This window comes from Python bivittatus, unplaced genomic scaffold (assembly GCF_059951505.1).
Source record: "Python bivittatus isolate LINGU-HERP-01145 unplaced genomic scaffold, Pbiv_v1 ctg000340_np1212, whole genome shotgun sequence".
Lineage (NCBI taxonomy): Eukaryota > Metazoa > Chordata > Lepidosauria > Squamata > Pythonidae > Python > Python bivittatus.
Window position 1 is genome coordinate 18018649 of NW_028277056.1, and position 20922 is coordinate 18039570.

The following is a 20922-nucleotide window of genomic DNA, read 5'->3' on the forward strand; positions in this document are numbered from 1 at the left end:
GCTTCCGGGGGCGGAAGTGAATGAAGCGTTTTCCCGCTCCTCTGTTTTTACCTCGGCGGGGCCACGTGGGTGATGGAAGCGTTGGAAACGACCGGCGTGCGCGCCTGATGGCCGAGAGCGCAAGGTAGCGGGAGTCGCACGAGACCGAACGCTCGCGGGTGACATTCAGGTCCGCTTCTTCCTTCCCGGCGCGAGCCTCCTTCAGCAGCTTCGCGTTCCTGTCCTCACAGGGGCCTGTGCCGCTCCGTCGGCTTCCGAGCCGGTGTTTCTCTCTCCCTCTCCCTCTTCCCTTCCCTCCCTCCCTCCTCAGATGGATGGAGACATTGGCTCAGGTTTCTCTCTCCCCCAACCTAGCGCTCTCCAGAGCTTGTGGGAGTGTAGATCCCATCATCCCCGTCCGACAGACACAGCAGTAGAGGGATGATTTGGGACTGTAGTTCACTATGGCTATCTGGGACTCTATTGGAGAAGACTACGTCAAAGCAAAGCCGCTGACACGGAAGTGCCTCAACAGTTACGCAGGAGAATCATGGAGGTTTCAGATAGCCCTACTGCTGTGTCAAGTGTTGAATTCGAGGGATTTAAGGTTAAATTATTTGTAAGGCTGCACGTTACACATTTATTTACATATTTGCTTAGAATGCTAGAAAAAGAAGCATGAAAGGGTGAAAAAAGCAAAATGGGTGGGTAGGTGACACCTAAAACTGGAGTTCAAAATAAGTGTTTATGAAATTATCTTGAGAAGAAAGCAGGTTGCATTGAAGTAGTTCATTCAGAGGTATTTGAAGCATTCCATACATTTTCTATAGTAAGCGTGTTTTACTTTTCTCCCTCCATTCTGTGTAATATAACTGGATTTCATTTGCTTTTCTCAATTTTCCTTTGTCTCCTTCCTCTGACCCATAACCTTCTGCCGTGATTGAATTGTAGATTGAGTTCACATATTCCCATGGCATTACACAACATGCCATGATTTATGCAACAAACTGGCTTATAGATTTGCATGACACTCAGAACTTCTCCACAGTCCATATATTCATTTGTATATGAATAATCATATACAAATCAAACTCATTGACTTCACATAGTATACTAAATCAAAATTAAATAACCCACATTATGACTTAGTGTGATTTACAAACTCTATCTTAGATTATCTGAGCTTTAGACCAGTGATGTCTCTGTTGTCTTTTTTATTCTGCCAAGTATGTAATTAGGAATATATAATAGTGACCATATGAATGAAAAATAGTTTCATAATAACACACTGTGCATAGCCGTGGTTTACCTATTTTTGCTTACTAAACAATGGTTTATAATGCACAGAGAACCATTCTGTTAATCAAAGCAATACGTATATACTTTTCAGTGCCATCAACTTTTTGCAATCCTTTTGTTCAGACCACTTGGCTCAACCTTTTCTCCTTTATTTGGCTCTTTCTGACTCTTGTCCATCTCTTTGGTCTTGACTATCATAACCATCTCTTTGGTCCTCCATTTTGTCTTGGACCAGCACCACTTCTGTCTCAGAATAGAAATTCCTTTAAAAAGTGGTTTTTTTCCTCTATATCAGTAGTTGAAATCATCAGAGGACCTGCAAAGAGGGGCAGTTAATCCTGAGCTCTCCCTTGCTGCCTTGCAACTTTCTTGCTTCTCCCAGAGAGAAATCTCTTTATCTGAGACCAGACTTCCTTCACAGATTGGATTTGAGCCCAGGCAGTCTGCCACCAACCACATAGTGCCTTGTCAGGGTCCTCTACTGAGTTGGACTTGTAATTACAACCCCAAGGATTATAAACAATGTTTACTCACATTTATATAAATTGTACCATTATAAAAATTCTGGGGATACAATAAGTTGGTATTACGTTTCTGAAGGATGTAGGTAAAAATATAGGCTTTTCCTGTTGTCCAGAATCTGTCAAATACCTGGAAATCATAATCCCTAAGAAAATCTGTGTAGTAGATAAGAATATTTTAAACTCTATTAACCAGATGAAATGGAATATCACAATATGGGTGAAAATACTCCTACGTTTTGAGGAAGAATCAACTTGGTGAAAATATGGATATATATTTTGGGAGCAATGCCTTATGCTGGCTCAATTAAATATTTTAAATGGATTGTTAAAGGGGAAATTTCTATGGAACTTGCTTTGATCCAGTGCAGTTCTTACTTTTTGTCGTTAATCTTACTGGCATTTTCCAAACGTAGGTTCATATTGGGAGTACATTCACAACTTCGTTGAACCATGAACTTTGCAATACATGATCTGCTCACTTGCTGTCGTCAGCTTGGAAGTGACAAAGCTATGGAAAGAAAGGTAAGTTTCACTCCTTTTCCAACATACGACATTGCAGTGTGGGAATATTATATTATTTTTTGTGTTTCTGTACAAGTACAGAAGGAAATCGAGAAGTTCAAGCATCTTATCTGTGATCCAGAAACAGTTCAGCAGCTGGATCGGAATTCTGACTCCAAACATGGAAAACAGATGAACTGGGATGCTGTGTTCAGGTAGGATATTTATTGTGTATCAAAAACAGACAGCCAAGATCCAAAGTCCCTCCTTATAAATAAATAATGAAATAATAGAAATGGAAGCAAACATTTAGACCTTTTCTGCCAGAATTCAAAGATTACTGTCAGCAATGGTTTTTGTTGCCTATCTTTATCCTGAAGGACTGTAGGTAGCATACAATATAAGAAAGAGAAATAAAATATCAAAACAAAAAGGAATAAAAACCTCTAAACAAAGTAAGTAAAATAGAAATAACTAAGATAGATGCCCTCAGTTGCATTAGGTGGGTCTGAACATGCACGCACGCATACACACACACTCCTCACTGAGGGAAATTTCCAGCATTTCCTCCCTACATGAGTGGACTAGGTGCATAGATTTAATTCTGTGTCACAAAGCGCCTAGAATTGGGACATGAAGACTACTGGCAACCAATGCAGCAATTTTACAGTGTAATTCTATGGTAGTGGAATTGTTCTGCCAACAATCTACTCGCTGAATTTTGTACTGACTGCAGCTTCTGAGCCATCCTCAAAGACAGCCTGATGTTAGAGTGTAGCTGTTATCCAAATGGGAGGTGATCAGAGCATGAGTTACAGATGTCAGAATATGGTGGTCCAGGTAGGGCCTTAACTGGCACACCAGCCAGAGCTGGGTAATCCCCACCACATGGTTTCCACATGCTGCCTGAGCAAGAACCAAAAGTCTGGGATGCCAACGTCACAAACTAATCCTTTGGGAGAAGTACAACCAATCTAGACTACTTGGCTCAGGGTATTGATGTATAATTGAGTGTCATCAGCATTCTTGTGATACCTCACATCAAATTGATGGATGACCTCTCTTGCTGGTTTTATGTAGATGCTAACAACATAGATAAGAGCTCTAAGCCCTGTGGAATTCCACATTGGAGTTCCCATGAGTTTATATGCCTTCCTAATAACAAATGACTTTACCTGCCCACTCTAGTAGGAGTAGAACCACCATAAATCTGTGCCTCCAAATTCCAGTCCTTGTTAGTGCTTCAGAAGTATATTATACACAATGGTATCAGACAATTTTGAGAGGTCTAATATGACCAAAGGGATATATTCCCCCCATCTAGATCCTGAAAAGGGTCATCCACCACAGCAACTAGTGCAGTTTCTGTCCCGTAACTGGATCTGAATCCTGACTGAAGAGGGTCTAGGTATAATCCATTTCATCTGTGATCTTCTGGAGCTGCTGCTGTTTTTTTTTTTTTAATGTAACCTTTTTTGGTAGAATTTTACATTTAAATTTGTATTCAGAATAATCTTGCTCTAATGTTCAGTGTAAATTCAGTAATTAAAAAAACAACAACAACTATTTCTCAGGTCCCAACCACCATTATGCAACTTTGTGTGATAGCTTGGCACTCTTCCAAAAATAATTGTATTAAAAGTGGCCCAAATCTTGTGAGATTTAATTATCTTACCTCAGGATTTTCAACACTAAAATAAGATTTGACAAAATTTTGGCTGTAAATAAAAGAATTAAAGGTGGCTGTGAACACTGCTTTAGCATGCTGTGGATGTCCGCAAGTTCCAAGTTGATACTTTTGTTCTTTTATCAATATTTTCCCCAATATTTTATTGGCAAGGGTTGGCAGTCATGGCTGCATGGGCTCACTGATAAAATTACTTTTAAAATCAGTGAAATTTTGCAAAATCCTTAAACTCTTACAAGATCTCACTGGGCTCTTTTGTGATTTTTTGTTGTTGTTTTTTTGCTATTTCATTTATGCCAAGAAGATTGACAAGTTTGTTCATCTTTATACTATACTGCTCTAACTGTGATGACTTGAATTCTAGAAAAAATGTAATGTTGCATTATGTTAGCTTTGCAAATGGATATTCAGATTACTGGATCATCTCTCAATCTTCTTAGTTCCATTCCCAACTTGCCAGAAACTTTATTACCAATACTTTATTACCAATACCAATACCAAGTATAAAACTATAGTTCACCCTGAAAAATGTGGTGCAATGTGAGTAGGAGCTTATTTAATTTATGATTAATTGTCCAGGTGGATTTGTTATTTTGCCAAAGTGCAGGCTGTGGAGAATTACATGGGATTTTGCTAGTAAAGGAGTGGCAATATCGGAGAATAACTTACACTGAAATATGTGATTGAATTTTTGTTTAATTCGCTTATGTATCTATTGAAAGTGTCTATTGTTTTTGGAGGTTTTTGCAGAAATATATTCAGAAAGAGGCTGAGAGTGTCAGGGTAGCAAAACCTAATGCCGCTGCATCAACCCAAGCAACACGACAGAAAAAGATGAAGCAGATCAGTAGTTTGGTTAAGTATTTCATCACGCATGCCAATAAAAGTGAGTGTCTTTTCTGTAAAAATATTTAAGACTTTAAAGAATTGTGGTAAAGACCTTATCTATCATTCTATCATGTAATAAATAATAATGCAGATTGTATCTGTTTTAATTATTTATACCTGTTTATATTTTATTTTATACCGTTAATTGCCTTGAATATCCTGTGGGTAGAAAGATGGTGTATTATCTGAACTAATAAATTAAATGAAAAAAATATGTTTGCCTTTTTGGCAGTTTGGGAACTCTTTCACTTTTTTCTCCCTTGGTAAAAGATAATTTTGCAGGAAGATCGGTGGCAATAATAGGCAGGAACGTAATTTGTGATTGTTATTAAAATAAAATTCACGTGGATTTTGCATTCTGTATTCCTGGTTCTTCCCTTCTCATTGAATCAAGTTGTATGTGGATGGCTCCTTGGGAGAAACACATTGCCATTAGACGAAAGAGCTCTAAAACAAAACTTGCCACATCCTAATAGTTCTGTACATTGGTTAATGGACCTGGTTGCAAAAGAAACTAGCCAGAGTCTCTAGTCTGGGCAATACCAAGAAAGAAAGGCAGCCCTTAATGTTGGCAAAACGTAACGTCTAGATTGCCATTTATTTATTTTTAAGGTAAACTATTAAGCATTTAAAAATCCTAATACAATTAAATTATGAAACCAAGATTTGTATTGTACCTTTGCAAAGGGCATAAATTATTGTTATTGTTGTTGTTTGGACAGTACAAAAAGATTTTGGAAATTATTTCACATTTCCATTCCATGAAATGCTCATGTATATACCTAAAGAACATGATACTTTTAACCTTTGCAGATATAGTTGATCTTTTCAAATTTAACTTACAAATATACTATTTCCGCTTTGCTAAAAGCTCACGTTCATATTTTGCTTCTACACAGGAGCCCCCAGAATAAAATGTCAAGAGCTTCTGAGTTATGTAATGGACACGCTAAATGAGTCATCAAGATACGCTATTTATGGGGCCGATTGTAATAGCATATTACTTAAGGACATTCTTAAAGTGAGGAAATACTGGTGTGAAATATCTCCACAACAGTGGTCAGGTTAGTAGTTATGACTCCTGTCTCATTAAGACTGGACTTGTATAAATGCTCAGGAGCAAGTGTCCCTGAATTCATAAAAACTGCTGACCTTCTGTGGTAGCCCAGAGAAAATGATAGTTCTGTGTCATGCCAAAAGAAAACAGAACTGCATCAATTAAAACAAGTCAGGGTTACAGCAGTGCAAATAACTATCAAGACCTTGAATAGCATTCAGCAGGAGATAATGCCTGGAACCTTTTCAGGAAACAAGCAGTTGTCCCGAAGGCCATAAGATGGTTGGCAATGCTAACACTGCTTTGTAATTCTTAAAGATCTTACATTTATTGGTGTACTTTAGCGATCCTGGAAGACAGAAGGGTAGGAGAAGCTGGGTCCTCAAAGTCCAAGGCTGAAGAGAAGAGTCCATTTTCAGGCTGAGAAATTATAAAAACAGCTGCTGGGCTGTTACCCAAATTGAGGCAAACTGACTCTGGCTTCCATAAAGTAGTGTTGAACTATCACTAGTATATTGTGGACAAAGTTTGAACATTATGACTGCATAACTTACTGTTTGAGGGAGGTGAATTGTTCCATTAACCAACTACGGAATGCCTATCTTCTTTTGTTAATTACCTCTGTCACTGAATAGCATCCTTTTTCAGCTCAGATTTTTCTCTCTCTTGAGATTTCTGCTTAAATTGATTTCTTAAATTAATAAATATTGCTTGGACTTTATTAATCTGTAAGTTACACCTAAACATTTTAAGTATGATGATACTTGGGAATGTGCAGCTATTTGTATTCAAAGTAGGAAAGGTGCTTTGGTACCATCATGGGCAGAGTCTATGCCTTTAGGAGCTCCCTAAAAAAGTTGTATGCAAGCTTTTTCTGTTTTGGATCCAAAGAGTTGCACATCCCAGACAATAATATTTTACTGTTGATAATCTTTTCTTCTTGATCAGAGTGGCTTTATTGATCAAGCTGACTCTACTAAAACTCATAGACATGGTTCTTTGCTCAAATTAAGGTCACTGGGTGCTACTTCCTAAAATTCCTTTCAAAACAGACAAAATATGTATGGCCCTGCATTACAATACCATCGCTGTGTCATTAGATTTTTCCCGTAACCCCATAACTTTATGTTTTGTTCCACAACATAATAAAAGTGCAACCTCCAATCTGTTTTTAAAAAATACCCATCTCTGACATGCAGGAATGAATGGCTGAAAATATGCAAAATGTTTAGTTATGTTGTCTCTTGTCAATCATTTGTAACCTCGTTAATAAATATGAATTTGGTTGTTCCTCTAGATCTCCAAAACCTGTACTTTGAACTATTTCTCAATCCTTCCAGAGATGTTAACAAAGTTTTGGTGGCTAGAATAATCTATACACTTACTAGAGGCCTCTGTTTCCAAACTGACAAGTTCAATTCAGATATTTTGAACTTCTTCTCAAAAGTTATGCACCGTGCAAGGTAAATACCATTTTCTTTGGCTGAATCAAATTTGAATGTAAAATGATAACTTGCAAAACATCTTCTGAGCTTAATTTTCCACTAATCTGATAACAGCTGAGCTCATTTTAACTGATTTAAATATTTTCTGTATCATTCTGATGTCAAAATATTTGAATTACTTGTAATTATTTTATTTCTCATATTTCTATAGTGCCAGAATTAAAAAAAATGGAACTTTGTATGAAATGAAATGTCTTTCATGTCTACTTCAGCTAATTATTAAGAATTACAGTGTTGATTCCTGCTTGGTCTAATGGTTTATAAAAAAAGCTTCTTCTGAATTCAGGATGCACCATAATTTCTGTTTGATCTTTCCTGAAAGGTAGAATGTATTACATTTAGTCAGTTTTGTAATCTCAGTCTACTGGTTCCTTTCTTTTCATGACAATAAACAGTAACTGTAGATAACTATGGAATTACTTGAAACTGCTAATCTTCAGTAGCAGTGTTCAATAACTGTAATCTTTTCTAAAGTTTTATGGTGTCTCATGGCACATCTGGATTGTGATAATGCTGCTTTACCTTTACAGTAATAATTTTCAAGGAGAAATATGAAAGCATGTATGCTTCCATAGAGAAAAGGAAGTAAATAAATGAAATAAAATATGTTGTAGCTTCACACGTAGTCATAGATCTTATGGTTAGATTCTTCATAATAAAAATATTTCGTATTTATACTGTAGGCAAGAAAGAAACCCTGCAGGCCTCGACCACATTTTTGCAGCCATTAACGTGTTTCTCCCCATTTATGCGATGAATTACCGAATGCAAGTTTGCAAATTAGGAGAGGAAATTCTATCAACTGTGCTTTTTATATGGGCTCATTACAAACCAAAAGACTTTTTGAAGGAGCAGATCATTCAATTTGTTCAGTTTCAGATTTGTGTTCATCATCCACATGGAGCTAAAACCCAGGAAGAAGGTACATGGAAAGCTGTGAAATGATATGGGGTGAATCCTTTAGGGCTTTATGTAATTTTTGTATGTTGGTGTTGGAAATGTTTGGGAGGAAATGTTGTGGGAAATGTCAGCCTGTTCAGCTTGTAAGTTAAACAGGAAATCTTAATAACTTGTAAAGGAGAACATCAGGAAATCATCAGGTTAAAGTGGGAAGTATTCTGGAAGAAGGTAATGGCAAATCACTTCTATGTTTTTGCCAAGAATACAGCATAGTGATGTACCTTTTTTTTCTTTTTTGCCTTTGAGTCAGTGTTGACTCCTAGTGACCAAGTCCCTGCAGTTTTCTTGGCAAGATTTTGGAAGTGGTTTGCCATTGCCTGATTTCTAGGGCTGAGATAGAGTGACTGGCCCAAGGTTACCCAGTTGGCTTTATTCCTAAGGCGGAATTAGAACTCACTGTCTCCCAGTTTCTAGCCTGATGCCTTAACCACTAAACCAAACTGGCTCTCTGATGTACAATGTAGTCACCAGAAATCCAGCTTGATCTGAGAGTGTCTTTTTCTGTTGTAATAAGTCATAATTTTTCACAGTATTGTTTGCTTAAATGTTTGTGTAATTGTACTAGACATGTGTGCATTGCTAATTGATAATGAACTTTTAAAATCATTGCATACCTTCCTTTTCTTTTGCATAGGTAATATGTAATAAGTTGGATTAAAATTAAATTGTCTAATTCTTGTACAAACAGGAGCATACAGCTCAGCAAAATGGCAAAATACTTTATACAACCTCTATGATCTGTTAGCCAATGAGATAACTCTTATTAGCAGCAGAGGAAAATATTCTTCAGGCTCACGCAGTATTGTTCTAAAGGACAACCTGGTTGAGTTAATGGCTGATTCTTGTCACCAGGTAATACTCCCATATGACTATTCTACATAGGGTTTCTGAGATCTAACAGTCCCACTGCATTCACTGGGGCAGTACAAAGGAGACCTGTCTGCTTGATCTTATGCAGTTGGGCAGCCCCTTTTCCTTAACTGATTCAAAAGAAAAGTCTTCAGCAGTTCCAGGGGGTGTGGCTGATGACATGCTATTGTTATTGGGATTGACATTTTCAGCTTTTTTTTTTTTTTTTTTTTTACTTTTGGGGATGTTTTTAAGGGACAAAACTGATTTTTTTTAAGCCTCATGAAAGCTTAATGTATACAATTTCTCTTTAGTTTGCTGCAAAACTGCAGAAAATCATATCATTTAAATTTGTTGGTGTGATCTGAAGATGTTCTGGGGACTGTTTTGGAGCTAGGGTTCATCTAGTGGCCATGGATAGCCCATCTCTGGACTAGATGGATTTGGATCTTGGAAACACAATATTTTAGTCTTAATAATTTTTTATACTGCACATTTTTATGTAAAATATGTAGCAACATTTCTCTAATTCTTTAAATGTCTTATTTTTTAAAATAAGGTATTTACTCAAGACACCAGAGTCCTGGAAGTAACTCAGTTATATACAGTTACTCAGCCAGAGGCTGGAGATGGAGAAGGACCATCCAAACGTAGGAGAATTGAATTAGGTTGGGAAGTGATTCAAGAACACTTGCAAAAGTCACAGAATAGTTTTGATGTCATACCTTGGTAAATAAGAATGAAAGAAAAATATTCTAGTTTATTTCTGAAAAGTGTCAGTTATTTACTTTTTCTTAATGATCTTTGATGTTTTGGTTTCAAGGCTGCAGATTACCACCAGATTAGTATCCAAGTACCCCAGGAGCCTTCCTGACAATGAGTTGACTGATTTACTTAATATACTATACCAATTATTACTACAGCAGCGTCGAGGAGAACGGACCCCTTATGTATTAAGATGTCTTAAAGAGGTTGCACTTTGTCAAAGCCAAAATAAAGACCTAAATGTCACACAGAAGTTAGAACTGCAGCGAACGTGGTCCAGAATTTGGTCTCTAGTAGATCGTAGTCTAAACCTTCGACAAACTGAAATGGAAAGCTTTGAATTGCTTGGAGTCATATTTCAAAGAAATTTAATAACAATGGACAAAGAAATCTGGAGGATATTTACAGGTTCCGCATGCAAGCCATCAAGGTAAAATGAAACTATTTTGATACTCAACTATTAATTGTATGTTAATTTCAAAGTAGTACACCAGGATAAGCAACTCATACCCTCCCGTGGTTTTCAATTTCAAGTTTTCATCTGGCCAGTGATAAAACGTTATGACAGATATAATTCAAAACATGCAACATTATTAGATTGTCTGCCCCTGCACTACAAGTGCTAGAAATTTAGTTAAGGCCATATCAATTTTGTATTTAAGAAATTATTTTCATCTTTAGTTCTGTTTTCTAAATAGTACTAGCATGGATGTCCTAAAGTGAAGGAAAATAGTGTAATATGTATTGTGATATCATTATGACATAATTGTGACTTCTACTAGTCACTTAAGAATAAAAGCACATGCTGATCTGTTGGAAACCCCTTTTGAGTAATTTTAATCATTTACCTAACTTAGATGCAATCTTATAAGCCTAAATCATATTTCATGCTACATTATGAAGTTTAATTGGATTTGACTTTGTGTGCTCTGTGAACTCTTGGAAGAATATTGTATAAAACTATTGAGACTTAACAGAAACTTTCTGAGTAAACATATCTATGTTAGAGAAATGCCAGCTGAAAGGTGAGTTTCCTATCCTGCTACTCGTCCCTTAAGCAGTATCAATGTCCTGGAAAAACTGTTCCATAAATGTGGAAGGGAAAGTCTGTAAAAAAATTGAAAAGAGGAGCTTTTTATGAGGAGGAATTGCTACCTATGCAATTTAGCTTTGCCCATTTTTATTAATCCGTGTATCACATCTTGGAATAAAATAAGATCTGGAAAGTTAGCTTCTGGCCAATCCTGGATAGGCTAGGATCTCTGATCAATCTGTATAATTATGGTGATATTTTAGATAAAATTCTACTAAATTTTTTGCTAGAAATTATGTTGGGGCATTTTATAACATAAACAACCAATTTTGTAGCTATTTAAAACTGATTAGGTAAGAAGAAAGTATATTAGAACTTTTTGTTACAGTTACTTCCATTTTTTTCAAAGTAAGATTTAAAAAACAATATGTAGATCTAGAGGACAGAGGGAATGGTCTTGAAGGGCAGGAAGAAGAACCACTACCAAGGGAATGGTCAGATAAAAGGGGCCTGACCGCCAGCCAAGAAAGTAATGTGAGTAAATGTCTCAGACAAGCCCCTTCTTAGTTCACATGAAAATAAAGGAAGGGAGGGGGGAAGTGCATTCAGACTTGCAAGATTCTGTTACTAAAGCTTTGCAGTAAAAGTAGTACTGGACTTCATGTCATTGGTGTCCTAGTCAGATCTACCTTGAAGGAGTGACAGAATTACAAGAGTGCTGTATGTCAAATAATGAATTACTGATTGGATAGTAAAGAACACAGGCTGGCTTTACACACTGTGTCAAACTGCTTTTTGTGCTTTTTTAAGCATTGTTTGTTAACTAAACAAAATGGCTGATTTCACATATTTTACATAGCCAACTTTAACTTGCTGTGTTCCTGATACTTTAACTACAGTATAGTTAAGATTATGCATTTTTTCTCCCCTTTCTGGTCTTGCATTCACTACCCCTAACTGTTTCTGATTAGCTTTAATTTGATCTCTCCTAGCCTAATGCCTTCACCAGATAGCATGAGCGCTGGCTAAACTAACAGGGTTGGTAAGAAGTTTAACTACTGCTGACAATTATATCTGTATTAACTAACCATTCTTTATCACTTGGCTTTTTAATTACATTTTACAAACCTATTTCAAATTCCAGTTAGCATTCCAATTCTGATTGGTGGAATCCTAGTTAAACATGATGTGGTTTTGGCCATGGGAAGGAGAATATTGGAATCTGAATTCACTCACTGGTGATGTTATATGAATACCAGAGCGGTAAATCAAGTGCTTGTACTTACTGTTGTTATTATTTGTTAGTTTTGCTGTGCAGTGTTTGGCATCAGCAATGACAGCTGTAGAAATACCAGAAACTTCGAAAACTGGATCATTTCAAAATGATTGGGAAGGAAATGCAGCTTATACACTAAAAGAACGAGTTGTGAAATGGCTTCTCTTCTGCTATGTGGAGGAAGTTATGGAAGACAGCATGGAGCTCCCTCCAGTTTTGTGCAGGTATGCCCAGGAAATCAAGCAGCCTAAAAAGAATTAGTTGTTCATCAGAGGAAATCAAACTTCGCTGTTTGTTTTTAATTTAACTTTAGTAAGTAAGTTTAAAGTGCTACTTGGCTGAAATTTCATAGTGGATTAGAATTTAAATCAGTTTGTCTTAAAATATTCTTAGTTTTAAAAATGTTTCAAAAAATAATTGGTTTGAAGTTAAGCTTACAGGATAATATAAAAATAAGGCTTCGAATCTATATTTTAGTGAGAGCTTTCAGTAGAACAAGCCTATCTCAGATCAATTTGCTTTCTATGTTGTTTTGCAATTGAATGGCATTTAAATACATAGGGCTTTATGAAGAATATCTAATGTTTTCCACTTTTAAGGAAGTATCCAAACATACTGTAGGTGAAAACTTTTATAAGCACAAAAAACAGGTTGTGTAATTTAGATTTCTTCTCTAGCTCTAGTTCCCACCCTGCCTTAATCAGGAAAGAGCTGGCTCCTTCCAGCTCCCCCCTCTGTTTTTGCTTTTCTGACTTTTCCTTTTTCTGCTCCTTTTTGTTTTGGCTCAATGTTTTCTGTACTTTTAACAGTTTGTATCCTTTTTCTTTTTCTTCTGTTTAACTGAAAAGCACACGGTGTCACAGTCTGCACAGAGAAAAGTTATAATGTATTTGAACTCCGAGACTCTGTTGAAATGATCACTGGGACCTTTATTGCTAGTACCAAACAATGCGTGTATGCTTTCTTTAAGAAACCTGGAGCCCATAAATGTTGAGTGATTATCCAGCAAAAAAGAAAGGATATTACTTAACTTATTGTAATCTAATATTTTGGTATATATTTGGCCACAGATTGGAATTGGGGAGAATATTTCAGTCCAGGACCTAATGAAGAGATCTAAATCTCATAAATCGTGTCTTTCCCCTCTCACTTCTTATTCAGTCATTTTCAACTTTTCATAACTTGATGAACATCATTTCTCCAGGATTGTTTTTCAGTAACAGTAATTTTTCATTCAGTTCTTGTAAGCTCCTGCTTGTGTCACCTGTGATTTAGCCACCTTGTCTTCTTTTGGCCTCTTTGATGGATTTTTCCAAGTGTCATGGGCTTCTTGAATTACTCTTGCTTTCATATTATGTATCAAAAATATTTTATCTTCATAGTTAGTGCTTTTGGTGAACAGTTTATATTCTGTTCTGTCCAATAGCAGATGGATTGTTTTAAGAAAGAGTTAGCTGAGGGTGATGTTGGAAGTACTTCCCACTGAAATACTTGATGCACAGAAAAATTAGACCTTCATATGCATCCTTTATTGAATCTATTAAAATTGCAGTACTCAAACATATAAAAACACTGGTATGTTGCATCATGAAAGTATGCTGTTTGTTTTTTTTGTTTTTTTCAGTGACTTTCCTAAGCTAGAATTACAGAAAATCCTTGTAAGTCTGACTATGAAAAATTGTAGAGCAGCAATGGCATTTTTCCACAATACATCAGAATGGTATGTTTTTAAAAATTAATGAAATAATTTTCATAACTTGAATATAATTTTAAATGTTAATTACAAAAAACCGAGTACCACTCTAGGTTATTTCATAGCATGGGTTTATATGCACCATGCTCTACTTATATAGTATTATGGAAATTATGTACTACTTAAACACTATGCATGAATATCTTTTAACATCCAAAAAGTATTCACACACAGTTTGCATTGTATTGCTTGATCAGCAGCTTCTGATGCCACATGGTGTTGTAGCTTTAGAAATCAAGAAAACTTGGCAAAAGCAGTTTACCTGAGCAATATTATTGACTGTTACTGTTCCTTGAAACTATTCCTCTAGGTCTCTGAATAGATATAATATTTGAGCTAAGGATTAGTGGAATATCTGTACAGTGATTGGCTCCTTCAGAGATTTTACAAAAGGGATTGCATTTTATTTTACCATGCTTTCACTTTTGTATATATCTGATATTTTGTCTATCAGAATATTTGCATGTAATTGTTTATATTGGATACATATAGATACAAACTTGCACAAATGTATATACTCAATGCATATTTAGGACTATTGATTGAGAAGAGTTATTTACTGATAATAAAAATAGTTAATGTTTGCTTTGAAAAAGGCAGAACATTATTTTTTCAGTTTTATCCTTTGATGAAAACTCTTATTTGTGTCCAAATATATTTGGACTACATAAATTTAGTCACACATAATGTCTGTTTTTGTTTCTTTGTGTCAGTTTGTTTGGTTCTGTTTATGACTCTAAAGACATTCTTTTAAGAACCAGGAATCCCCTCCTTACATATAATCCATGCATGAATACTGTTTTCTCATACAGGAGTAGGTTAACCCCTGCCCAAAAAAGACAGGGATCATGTGATCTAAATTTTATCTCTAAGTTGTTGCCATTAAACTCCTCCTGTTCTTTTCCCTCCCTTTCAGAGGACAGAGCTGTTTGTTTGCATGTTTGTTAGAATTATACTCTACTTCTTTCCAGGAGCTTAAGACAGTTTATCTGGGAATCTCCATTTTACCCCTAGTGAGGTAGGTTGGGCTGAAAGAGAGAGTGATGGCCCAGAGTCACCCAGTGAGTTTCCATGGCCGATGGTGGATATAAACCTGGATATTCACAGTCGGATACTTTAGACACTACCTCGGACTGGTTGTCTGCTATTTAGCTCCTCTCGGTTCTATATACTTTGCTCTAAGCCAGGATTTTTAACTATGGTTTGTCAAACGTGTCATAGAGATCTTGTTTGTACAAAATTTTGAACCATAATAGTAATTTTATATGTTACATAAAATTAAAAGCCAACGAACCATATTATGGCTGAACATTATTTTTCAGCTTTGTATCCTTGTCTTTTCCTGAGCTGCTGTTATTCTCTGGCCGTATACTTCAGCCTTGGTCACCTCCTTTGTTATGCTAACTTTGTATTCCTTTTGTTACTAAAGTACCTCCACAAACCTAGTTTAAAAGGAATGATTGGACACTGATAATAAAAGAGCTTCTAGTTTAATTTGACTGAGTCCCTAACCAGTTTGGGCCTGACTAAGTATACTGAGCTCTGAACACTGCACAAATCTCATGTACCAAACTTAGAGATCACATGACTCTGGCCTTTCTGGGTGGCAGGGATTTTAACCATTGTCAGATGCTCATTAATAAATGATAAATAAATGAAGATAAAATTTATTTTATTAAGTACACAACATACCCAAGAGAAGGAAGAAACGAGTCTTTCCGAAATTGAAGCTTTTTACCTGCAGACAACCTTCAATGAAATTGATATTGTTACAAATATGGCAGATGAAGTATCAGAAAACAAACCTTCTGGTTCCAGCCTTGTTGTCAGTCAAAAGCTTGAAGAAACCTTAAAACATGATCTTATGATGATGTCAGAGCAGCTGCTTAGCAATGTTTCTCTTGAGGTAAGCCAGAAAAGCAAATTGAAGCCTGTGTTCTTTGTTCATTGTGACGGGGTTATTAAAGTCTGACTTGTCTCCTGTATATTTATGAGTAGACTTCAGTATTAGTAAAATTAATAAAATAGATAGGCAGTTTTTTTAGGCCAGGGGCACATAGAGCAAATTGAGAGCATTTGGAAGTGGATTTGCCAAGGGATCACCATGGGAGACTGGTCTGTCTACAGATGTGGGTAACCAGTCAGAAAACTTTTGCTTACCAGAAATGCAAACTAAGCCCCAAGAGGGCTGAGCATGTTCTTTTGTGGGGCCCAGAACATTCATGCAGGGAAATATAATGGCAGAGGTAATGCTTTGCTTTGCAGCTTGCCAGCTCTCTATTTATTTATTGTATTAATTTTTTTAAAAAATCATCCTGCAAGATGCCTAGGGGCAGCACATTGCCTGCCCCTGAAATAAACAGAGAATTGTTTATGTTGGGTTGCTCTTCATTTATCTAGTTTGCATTTTCAAGATTTGCCCAGTTCACTTGTTTATTAGAGGTGAGGTAGTGATGTTGCAGCACTATGGTGGAGAAATAATAAGAGTTTCTACTTTTCACCAAATGCTGACACCATGAACTGAAACCTTCATGTAAATTCACCATTGTACAAATGGTCATTTGATTGATAATTTTGCACTGGGGGGAATCCCATGATTTGAATCTCTACAGTGCTCATGGAGAACCCTTAGTTGATGTTGCAAACTCTGTGTGATGGATATAGTTGAAGTCCAACCATTGGGGCGGGGGGGTGAAGAAGTGGAGAAGCCTGGCTTAGAGTGTGTCTTCTGCCTAGAGTCTTTCTCACTAGAAAGGTGATGAAATTATGCAAGGAGAGAAAATTGTATTATGGTAGTGGCACAAGCAATAGGATTGAGTATCTTTTTTTCCCTTCCTTTATCTGCTGTTAGCAGGCAGGATCCTGACAATAATGTTTGCTCAGGACAACAGAGGTTCACTGGTTGATTTGAGACCAGCGATAGAAGAGGAAGTAACAGGCTTTTCAATGAGCTGAATAGCAATCAAACTGATACAAATCTGATACCCCATTTTTAAGATAAACTTTGGGGGAGAAATCCTTGTCTTCATTTCAGAAAATTTATGGTATTGTATAAAATTAGCAATCTGTGCAGCCAGTGAATACTGATATTTCTAAGTTGTTTAGCATCAATCTTCTTTCCACCATCATCTCCCTATAACTCCCTTGGTTGTTATGCAGTATATAAAGAGAAATCAATAATTTTGGTAAACTGATAGATATTTTACTGTGCTCTATTTTTCAGTAAATGTGTCTTTCATTGTTTTATAACATCCAAGCCTGTAGGCTCAGTTTTTTTTACATGTTTTACATTAGTGAAAGTCTGAATTAACACATTCCAAAAATAAATTCATCATGCCTACCAATTGTATTTAAGTAATCTATAATTTATTAAAATATTATGTAAATTATAACTATTGATTGAATGTATTTAATACAAAGTTTTAAATAGGTTTATGCAATTCATTTATTTTTCAGACTATATCTATGGAAATTCTGATGCGTTGTACCAGCATCTTGACTGGTGTTCTTGGCTGCTATTGTTATGCTGGCATTCTTACAGAAGAAGAAGCATGTAAATTGGATCTTTTTCAGAAAGCTAAGGTAGAGCTTTTTGATTTAAGCTAAAGTAATTGTTCCTAGTTGATATGAAGAGGTATTCATATGGGAATTGTTCCTAGTTGATATGAATAAGGTATTATATCTCCATGATATAATCTCAAGAAACATATGAAGATGCCTTTAATGTATGAGATCCTTCAGGTTTCATCCTCTTTATAATTCATTTTCTGCCTTCATCCTGGATAGTTTTTCTTCTCTGTAGTATTCTATTTGTATGCTTTTCTTTTACCTCCAGGATGGGTAATGGTGGGAAAAGAAGACAAGATTGTTCTGTAGGAATAAATAATTTGCAAATAAGATCAAGGAATGTTGTGACCTTTGGAGAAGTATTAAGAGGGTGCATGTTTTTTTATTACAGGTAGTCCTTGCTTAACAATGGTAATTGGGAGCAGAATTCTTGTCGCTAAGCAATGCGGTCATAAAATACAACATCACATGACCACATTGCTTAGTGATGGCAATCCTGGCAGTCCTCATTGCCACTGTAAAGTGAGGATTGCAAGTTGTTAAGCAAGGACCTCCTCACAACATCCGGGCAGCTTCCAAAAGCATAATCAATGGGGAAACTGGCAGGAAGTTGCAAATCCCAGGCAGCTTGAAAGCAGGCCACCAGGCAGGAAAGTGGCTGCGGCCAGGTGGAGGTGGTCAGCAAAGGGTGGCGGGGCTTGGGGTGGCTGCTGCCAGGTTGGGAAGGGTGCTTGGGTGGCCAGGAGGCACCACATAGGAGAGACTTACCAGAGCAACTTGCAACCTTCCCCGCAGGCTTCCCCGTTGAGTTTGCTTGTGGGAAGCCAGCAGGGAAGGTTGCAAATAGCAATCATGTGACCATGAGATGCTGCAACCATTGTAAGTGTGAGCTGGTTGCCAAGCACCCAGATAGCAATCATGTGAATGTGGGGGGTGCTGGGACAGCCGGAACTTAGAGGATCAGTTGTAAGTACCATTCGTTCAGCGTTGTAACTTTGAACGGTCACTGAACAAGTGGTCGTTAACCAAGGACTACCTGTATTGTTTTGCAAAGTGTTTAGTAAAGGAGACCAAGCAAGAATCAGGTTAATTCCTTATTAGCTACAGTCTAAATGAAAAACAATTTAATTTATATTGTAGAAAAATTACTCAAGAATACATATTGGTGCACATTTTGAATACTGTACAAAAATGATTAAAGAGTAAATACTTATGTGCAAGATAAGCATGCATAAAATGTCCATATGAAGTATAGTCCCCTAAGTCCTGAGAGAATTTAGCTCTCAGGACTTAGGGGACTGTACTTCATATGGACATTTTATGCATGCTTATCTTGCACATAAGTATTTACTCTTTAATCATTGCAGTGGTCCATGAATGGTCTGCAATGGCCCATGAATGAAATTTCATCCTCTTATAAAAGTTCCAACCTCTTATCTGAATGTTGTAGTAGAATGTAGTGTGAAGGGGAGGAAATGTGGTTTTAGATACCTTAAAGAAAAAGTGAACCAGGCCTGTTTCAAATGCATCCTCAGTGGCCTGAAATCTTAACTCCTCAACAAAATCATACTGCCAGTTGATACATCCAGTACTCTCAGTAATGTAGATGTACATGCATTGAGTAATTATACAAAAACCTAGTTCTCTGGAGAAGACTTTAATGCTGGGAAAAGTAGAAGGAAAGAGAAGAAGAGGATGACGAGCAGCAAGGTAAAAAGACTCAGTTACAGCAGTGATGAGTGCACTGTTGGAAGACCTGAAAGACCAGGTTAAAGATAGACCATCATGGAGAAAATCTATCTATGTGGTCACTAAACAGTCGACATCGCCTTGATGGCACATAATCAATTAAATTTGCAGTGAATAAAGAGTTAACCTGATTCTTGCATTGTCTTTGGAAAGTGTTCAATCTATTATAACATTTAAGAGCCAGTATTTTAAAAGAGGCAATTTATAAATTAATTCAACTTACTATTCTCAAAAAACCTCTTGGTGCTGGTCATAGAATTGACAAATCAGTTAAGAACTAATTTTAACTTTCAGCAGTAAGTACAAATTGAAAGCTCAGTGGCTTCACAAAGACATTGTACTTCAATCTTCCTGTGCAATGTGATTTCACATGCAGAAAATTCATGCATGAGTAATATCTAGCTGAAAAAAGCTAAGAAAGTTTGGATATACTTAGCACGGAAGGGGTGATCACCAGGAAATTAACAATTGTAGCTGCTTCTGTTTAGCAGGTTCAAACTTGGTGATGGATATAGTGGAGTAAGGGCAATATATATCCATTATCTCTGTATTTATATATCTATATATTTGAAATGAAACCTCTTAAATCATTTTATTTTCTTCCTTTACAGTCCTTTTTTAATTATGTGGGTGAAAGCATCTCTCAGTCTAAAAACAAGCTAAATGAAGATTCAAAAATTGTTTCATTGAGGAATTTAATAATACAGTGCACTAATTGTTTATGCAACTGTACCCAGGTGAGACATTTGTTGGTTGTAGAGCAATCTGAGTATGAGCAGAGTTAAAATCTCTGTATTTATGCCTGTTGTTTCCATGTGAGGATCTCTTATTATTAAGACCAATTTGTTCATTTTAATTATTTATGAATGTTCATATATACATACACATACCCAGTTATTTTGCAGAAAAATAAGGAAATATTGTTTGACATAATATTGAAAATATTTTATTAGTTCAGTGTGTACAATGAGACTTTTGTGAACTGTTTCTTCAGTTGCTGATTCTACAAGACTTAAAATGGGTAGGTATGTTTTAGAAATGTAGACAGTGCTGCCTTTAAAGAAAAGAGATTGATTTTGAAAATGGTCCTTACTTTTCAGGTAGCAGTTTATTTAAAGTTTTATCATACAGTTTGAAAGTTACTTTTTAATAATACTTACAGTCTTTATCCAGCGTAATTTTACTTGGGATATTTGCGTTTTACCTGGGACATTTGCTGTTCATTAAAGGAAATTTAATCAGGTTCTCTAATTTTAAGTATTGTCAGCATGGTACTGATCTTACAGGAAAATGATGTTCTTTTCTCACTGAATTTAAATTACAAGATAAATGGGGATGAACAGGGAACTGGTTGCAGGTGCCTACAGATTATTTTACTGTGCAAAAAGCCAAATTTTTCATGATATTATTTTATAATTAATATGTCTTCTGCTGTTTATTATTTATTTATTTATTTAAATCTATTGGCCGCCCAACTCCAGTGGACTCTGGGCAGCGTACAAAACTAGAGAAAACATGAAAAACTGCTAA

At 36.3% G+C, this 20922-nt stretch overlaps 1 protein-coding gene across 2 annotated transcripts in view; it reads left to right on the forward strand.

Annotated features, from left to right (window-relative positions):
* Positions 1–13: 13 nt before the first annotated feature.
* The window catches only part of ATM (ATM serine/threonine kinase), an 85349-nt gene continuing 64440 nt past the window's right edge, over positions 14–20922 (forward strand). Inside the window, exons 1-15 of one of the 2 annotated variants that reach the window (XM_088140639.1) lie at positions 14–169; positions 2216–2324; positions 2406–2518; positions 4731–4876; positions 5778–5942; positions 7233–7398; positions 8124–8362; positions 9089–9252; positions 9809–9978; positions 10073–10444; positions 12353–12547; positions 13948–14043; positions 15757–15982; positions 17533–17658; positions 20004–20129. In XM_088140639.1, coding sequence (XP_087996765.1) covers positions 2253–2324; positions 2406–2518; positions 4731–4876; positions 5778–5942; positions 7233–7398; positions 8124–8362; positions 9089–9252; positions 9809–9978; positions 10073–10444; positions 12353–12547; positions 13948–14043; positions 15757–15982; positions 17533–17658; positions 20004–20129 — 2376 coding nt within the window. In that variant the 5' untranslated portion in view covers positions 14–169; positions 2216–2252. The remainder of the gene's footprint in view (positions 170–2215; positions 2325–2405; positions 2519–4730; positions 4877–5777; positions 5943–7232; positions 7399–8123; positions 8363–9088; positions 9253–9808; positions 9979–10072; positions 10445–12352; positions 12548–13947; positions 14044–15756; positions 15983–17532; positions 17659–20003; positions 20130–20922) is intronic. The other variant, XM_088140640.1, reaches the window with a different exon arrangement.